We start from the raw sequence: 7,217 nt of genomic DNA on the forward strand, positions 1-7,217 counted from the left end.
AATAATTTTTTTTAGAGAGGGATATTTTCTGTTCTCATCTTATATTCAGCAGCTCAAACACGAAAAGGCTAATGACACATCAATGCAGTATAAACCAGGATCATAGCAAAATAAGCTATAAAAACAGTTTGTACAAGCAAAGTATTTTAAATCAACAGCAACCTTTTACAGAAATAATGATTTTCACACATTGAGAATCTCTGGTTGGTGTGTCCTTTTGAACGATATTAAACCAGGAAGTGAAACTGATTAAGAGTCTCTTTTCCAGAATTCACCAGAACCCCCGAAAGTAAAAACAAAACTCCACACAGAAGGGCTCTGGTGGGATTGACCCTCTTCCTTCTTCTTCTACTGAGCCACAGCAAGGCTTAGCTTCAGTGCTTTTTTTATAATTTAATTCTGTATTTATCCATTACAATATTCCATATTGATCACATTTTAGTTTGTACTGATTTTACATGAAAAAGTTCTGGGTGTTGCAAAATAAAGAGGAATAAAACTGACAGAAAATAAAGAATAAAAGTTTCTAAAAAGCAATTCAGAGCAGAATAATCAAATAAAGTGGTATTTAAAGCTCGCTTTCTAACCAATGGTGACGCTGTAGAGCGATGTAATAAAGCCCCTGTTTTTATGCATATATATACGTCACAATATGCTGTTTATGCTTCTCCACTAATCACATGAATTAAAACGCATAATTAAAATTTATGATTTTGTAGAAGTTAACACACTCACTTGATATGTGGAAGGTTGCTGGTTCAATTCCAGCTGCAGGCACCCTTTGGAGTTGTGACAGGAATACCACCTGGTGCCAAATCCACCTGTTCAACTGCTTATGCAAATATCTAATTAACCAATCGTTCAGCTCAACAGATTTAAACTTTAACATGTGGTCAAGACAACGTCTGATTGACAATACTGCAACATTCAGATGAGAAGGTCAGAATTTGGTGTAAACAACTGGATAAGTAGAAGAAAATGGATGGATGGAACATAATAACATGGATGCCTTATCAACGGTTCAGGGAGAACTGTTGATACAAGAACCAGGAGATTCTCATCATGCGGCAACGGCATGATGCCATCATGTCAATATGGACTAAAATCTGTGAGAAGAAGTTCCAACATCTTGCTCAGTTTATGCCAAGGTAGATCTGAAGACAAAAACTAGTCTAACCCAGTACAAGATAAAATAATGAGTAATTTGGTAGTCAATTTGGCACCTTTTAAAAGGTTTGTATTTGTATTATTATATTAAGGTAAAACAAAAAATGCCATCAGAGGTTAAAGACTATTTTAATAAGCCACAAACGATAGCAGTACAATGTTATTCATCTCATACTCATTTATCAGCTTGTGTTTGACTTTGCTCTCTCAGTCAGTTATCTCTCCAGACGTCTCCGCTCCAGACAATAGCAAGTAAGCATGAAAACATGACTGTTAATTTGACTTTCAAACTTACAGTGTAAACACTGCTGTTACATTTGCACCAAAATCCTAAACAACAATCTGAGCTGGTCTGAAGCAGATTCTAACTGTTTTAATTGACAGAGATGTTCTGTCAGTTATCAGTCACTCCATTAGCTGACATCTTTTTGCAAGGATTAACAGCCTGAATAAAGACACTGGAAATAAAGACTTTTGCAAGGACAGGACATCCAGCAAAACCTCAGCAGTGAAGGTGGATGTTGGGGTGGATGGTCACAGCACCCTCTGGTGGCTCAGACTAATAATACAGTACTCTGTGAATAGACGTTAACAGCAGAGATCCCACGTCTTTAAAAAAAAACCCACTAGCTTAATGTTTGACTAATTATATCAGCTAGATCCTGCTTTTCCCTCCAATGTTAGTTATCAGCAAACATTATTATTATTATGCCTCCTTTTATTCTATTTGAGGGAATTAATCATTTTAGCTGGCAGGGCTTTAATCGGAACAAAATGATTTGTCCCTCTGACACAAGCAATGAGTGTGTTTAAGATCAAATCTAAGATCTCAGAGACAACGTTTAAGAGCTCTGCTGCTGATCTGCAGGTTGCATATTATATCTCTATTAAAGGTACCTATTGTGTTTTTCTCATGTTCTTTCAGATATGTACTGCTACACTGGCAGATGCTCGTGCCTAAACATGGCCAAATTTTCAAATGATGATGTTAGTCATGTGAAAGTAATCCCAATCAGCCAAAAGTTCAGCCTGATCTAAATACTCTGTCAGTTTTATTTTTAATCTTCACTCTGCACGATGACAGGATAGCTCTGATATGATCATCTCAGGTGCACAGCTCTGGCTGTGACCACAGGAGCTGCACCCACCTGTGGTTCAAACCTTATGTTTGCCACTCATGGCACTCGGAAGAAAGCTTGTTGGTTAATAGCTAACCTGATGTATCAGGGAATAGGTTAAAGAGGACACCATGTATGTAAATCAGCCACACCAATGTGGAGATGAGAACAGTCTGTACATTCCTTTAGATTTTGAACTATAACATCATAATGCATTACATTAAACAGTGACTTCAGAAGTAGTGTTTTAGTCGAAGCTATCTGACATTTTGAGCTTTATTAGGTAAGTAAATTATCAGCCTAAAAACTGCACAAATTAAGATGTATGAGCTCCACCTTTATGCCATTCAAATAACAGTTCACATGGTTAGCTACACAGTAACATCCCCATTAGTCAATTCTGGAGATCTATTGTCAAGCATGTTCAAAGCAAAGCATTGCCTGTTCATTTGGTTGCATTATGATGGTAAGCAGTCCCAGAACTCATGGCAGATACACTGGCAGAACCCATAGACCATGATCACGATGAGGCTGGCAGGAACCAGGCTCACCAGAAGCACCCCAAGTGTTGTCCTCTGCATTATGAGCAGGTAAACCCCCATAGGCAGGGAGCTAAAGTACAAGAGCCCCAGGACCCATACCAATGCCCGGGCTGAAGTCTGGCACAGGAGGGCTGCACAGTTCCACACTGTCCACCTCTCTGCGATGGATGCCATAGAGTCCTGACTGGATGAGTGGTAGTCCTGGTTTGACAGGTGAGAGCCATGTATCTGCTGGTAGGGATGGATGTCTTGGGTGGATATGGATGCGGGCGGAGGCTCCATGATAGTAATGACCACAAAATTAGGGGAGCTGCGGATGGTGGAGTAAGGGGTAGAGGAAGATGTGGAGGAGGAAGTAGATATCACAGGTGAATTGCTGCTCATCAGTGAGCTCAGGCGCATGGGGCTTAGGAGCAGCTCCGTAGTTGCCTCCTGGTGGAACTGCCGGTTTCTCTGATTCCTGTTTTGGAGGGCCAGCGTTGCCACCAGGTTGCAGTCATCTGGCAGGTTGCTCACAGCATCTCCTGGCAGTCTAGTGAGATAGCGACAAAACGGACACACCAAGGCATTGGGAGGCGACTCACCCAAATCCAGGATCTTAATGAGACATTTGGAGCAGAGACGGTGGCAGCACTCAAGCACCTTAGGCCTTCGACTCCCCAGGTTGTAGGCGCAGTAGCAGATCTTACACTCCATCTCTTCAGTGCCCAGCATGTCCACAAAGCTAGAACCTCCAACACCACCACCACTATCCTCGGGGTTTTGCATCTCTAGCATCATCCTGTGCTCAAACTTTATCCAACTCTAAGATCAAACGCAAAATCCAACCAAAAGCTCAAGTCCAAGCTCAGCACCGGTACTTTTCCCATAGATGGAGACACTGATGAAGGTCCTCTTCACTGAAGATCTAGGCTTCATTGCAGCTGTCTCCTAAAATGTGTGTGTGTTTCAATGTGAAGCGAGAAGAGAGACATGTGAGAAGGTGAAGCCCCTCGCAGGATTTGGCCTCTGGCGGTTGCTTGGCTCCAAGCAGTTGGGTTGACCGTGCTTCATTTGGAGTAAAAAGCCTTTCATGAGCCGCACAAAAAAGGGGGGAGAAGGGTGAGAGAGACACTGAGAGAAAGACCTAAAGAGAGAGAGAGAGTGAGAGACAGAGAGAGGGAGGGAGACACATAACTGTTAACACAGCAAACAGAGGCGAAAGGACAACAAAGCAGAGCCTGTACAAACCAGAGCTGGAATTTTCGAGTCTGATCTTTTGTTGCTCCATGAAATTCAGCCCAATTAGTGACTGATGCACGCACACACACACACACACACACACACACACACACACACACACACACACACACACACACACACACACACACACACACACACACACTACTGTATTCATGACTTCCGTGACTTACCTTCATACCACACTTGCTGTAGACTTAACCATTAGTTGCCTACACACATGCCAACCTGAAATCATGTCCTCACCTTTAATAATTTACGTAGCATGGATTACATTTTTGTCTCTGGGAGGAAGACACACCCTCATAATGTGGCATTGTAAACACGCAGCATGGATAAAACCCAGGTAACACACACAAACTGCAGCTCCCTGTTAATGGTCTGCAAAAATAAGTGTGCATGAAAAGTTGAATGAGTTTCTATATAAATAACTTTATCTGTGTTGTACAACACTTTGGTCAGCCATAATGCTATATAAATAAACTATGGTATGTTATGACCCATCCGGGAGGGGCTCAGAGTAAGGTTCGGGCATCTGACAAGGATGCCCCCTGGGCGCCTCCTGGGTGAGGTGTAGACCCAGGACACGCTGGAGAGATTATATCTCTCGGCTGGCCTGGGAACGCCTTGGTGTTCCCCCGGATAAGCTGGAGGAGCTGGCTGGGGAGAGGGAGGTCTGGGCTTCTCTGCTTAGGCTGCTGCCCCCGCGACCCGACCCCGGATAAAGCGGATGAAGATGGATGGATGGATGTTATGGTGTGTGTGTTTGTGAGCATGTGTGTAAATATGCAAAATTATGTGTCCACGTAAAAACAGAAATGTGTTTTCTCATCCATCCCTAGAGAAATGCCTGGTTCTTCTAAATCCACGGTGATAATTCTAAACAGGTAAATAACTTCTATCTTTATGAGTGTCGCCATGTGTATAACGACACTCCTGTCTCAGAAACAAAGATCCTGTGGAGGTGGGGGTGGATGATGGGGTCAGCAACATTACAAGTCCTGTTTCACATCTAGTAGCCGACATGGTTTTATCTTTTTTTAAACAATCTTTCACAATCCTTCTGGCGCTACCTAAATCTACACACATCTGAGTCAAATTCATATGTAATACCATGCATAATGTTACAAAATGAGAACCTGTGTTTTCATTTAGTATTTCCTGTATTAGTGTCCATTTATCAGGTTAGATGGGTGCAGATGGTTGTTTCAGCTAATGTTTCTGCATGAAATCTTATGGATTATCTTTTTATTTGTAAGAATGCTGCTGTTTTCTGTAACAGTTAGCTAGTAACGCACAAAATCAGCCATTTGGGTTCCATCGCGGTTACAGCAAATTTAAATCCCACGATCCAGTTTTCATTAGCTGAAATTCACAGTCAACAGTTTGAAACAACAAAGAAAAGAGAATGTCTTACCATGAAGGACACCTATGATTTGAGACCAGGCCCGCTGATGCAAATATGTGTCAGAATTGGTGAACTGGTGTGGACTGAAGGAGTGGACCCAGCAGTGGAAAGTGGAGCAGGTCCATGTTGGAGATCCTGGTTTGGCAGTGAGCTCTGATCTTGATTTATGGCCAGAACAGCACAGGCAGCAGAGCAAAATGGGTCAACGTCTCTTTGTAGATGTGAGCTTTCCTTGTTAAGATGGGCTCATTCCGTCGAGTGTGGCAGGTAGCCCAGTCTGCCATCTCTCACGCAGTGTCATTTAGCTGTTGTTCTGTTTGCCACCTTAATTACGAAACTAAGAAAACTAATGATAAGTGCCCAATAAAAGTCACAATCGTCTCACACAGTAATTTCAAAGACTAAACTGGTTTTGTGGTTTCAGGGCTGGATTTACCCTGCAATGGCAAACTGGCACATGCAAAGGGAAACGTTTGTCACAAAGATTATGGAAACTTTGATATTGGTCATTATAATAAGCACAGTACTGTGCAAAAGTCTTGAACCAAGTCATGTGTCAGGTCTTTGCTGGATTTCTTTCCTGTTTTTTAAGGAAATTACTTTGCGATACTTTTTCTGCAGAATCAGCTGAAGAAACAAATCATATGGTTCTGCAACAAGCTGATGGTACAAAGCTTGGTGTCTGAAGCTTATTGTCACCCCCTGAGTTAGATGGATTTTTTTTGTAAGTTCAGTTTGCAAACAAACAAAAAGATGCATTTCTTTGAAAATTGTCAGGTACAAGGATGCTGGAAGGAATGAAAAAGGAACCAGTGTAAAAACCAAAACAACCTGCTCTGTAGCTTTTGACAGCTCTGAAGCGCTTGCAACATTTTGTACCTCAATGTTAAAATATAATATGTTTTTTTTTGTTTTGTTTTTTCTTTTACTTAAAGTTGCGTCCATCTCACCTCTGGGTCCACAGCAGCTTAGAATCTCAGCTAGCCAAACATGATTGTTGATCTGTGGGAGGAAACTCAAACACAGGCTGTCCAGTAACAATAACATGAATCACTTGTAGTGACATTTATCTTATTTCTGTACTGTTTTATTGCACAGTTCATAGAAGTTCATTTTAAAGCTCAACCAAGTGATTTTTTTTACCACTAGTGGGCAGAAAAACAAACATGAGCCACCAAGCTGTTCAAGCTAATTTCTTAGAAACCAGGCATGTTTAAAGTTTGGGCATAAACAGATCTGTTCATAGTATGGGTCTCTGATGAATGCAAGTTAAATATTGACTTTCTGTTTCTCTTTCAGGATGGGTGGAGGCCAGCATCAAGCAGCTATTCTTCAGTCTTTTAACTTTGGCAGCTGAGAAACATCTGATTCCATTTTATTTAGTGCAGTTAACATAGGTGTAGTTACATGTGCAGTATATAGTAGTAATTCCGTCATTTACACACAAAGGCTATATAATGATAACAATAAAACACAAACAAAAGACGTTACACTCCAATAAATGTACACACACGAACACACACACCTGACGTCACCAACCTGAACGACAACAACACAAGAGGCAGGAATTGAAGTGTGCAGCTGATTTAAGTTGAGACAATTATACAGGAAGCATGATGATTGTGTCTTTCAAAATAAAGGCAGAAAAAATAAGACAAAAAGAAATGCAAATAATTTTAATGATTGCTTAATTACAACTATAAGAAGCTAGAACCTAGGTTTCAAATATAAAGTTACCACACT

The 7,217-nt window shown here is 41.2% G+C and overlaps 1 protein-coding gene across 1 annotated transcript; it reads right to left on the reverse strand.

Moving 5' to 3' along the window:
• Positions 1 to 1,248: 1,248 nt before the first annotated feature.
• rnf182 (ring finger protein 182) lies at positions 1,249 to 5,566 on the reverse strand. Its single transcript, XM_086273130.1, has 2 exons — positions 5,484 to 5,566; positions 1,249 to 3,953 (listed from the first exon to the last, which is right to left on the reverse strand). The coding sequence occupies exon 2, from the start codon at positions 3,605 to 3,607 to the stop codon at positions 2,744 to 2,746; it is 864 nt and encodes a 287-aa protein (XP_086129256.1). The 5' UTR covers positions 3,608 to 3,953; positions 5,484 to 5,566; the 3' UTR covers positions 1,249 to 2,743.
• Between the last annotated feature and the right edge of the window lie 1,651 nt (positions 5,567 to 7,217).

This window comes from Aulonocara sp. 'chitande type north' Nkhata Bay, linkage group LG18, assembly GCF_057382095.1.
Source record: "Aulonocara sp. 'chitande type north' Nkhata Bay isolate Kocher_YH1m ecotype deep benthic linkage group LG18, A_spYH_male_GT1.1, whole genome shotgun sequence".
In the NCBI taxonomy this organism is placed as follows: Eukaryota; Metazoa; Chordata; class Actinopteri; order Cichliformes; family Cichlidae; genus Aulonocara; species Aulonocara sp. 'chitande type north' Nkhata Bay.

Coding starts and splice junctions, on each gene's coding strand:
- rnf182 (XM_086273130.1), bottom strand. CDS start 3,607: ATGATGCTAGAGATGCAAAACCCCGAGGATAGTGGTGGTGGTGTTGGA.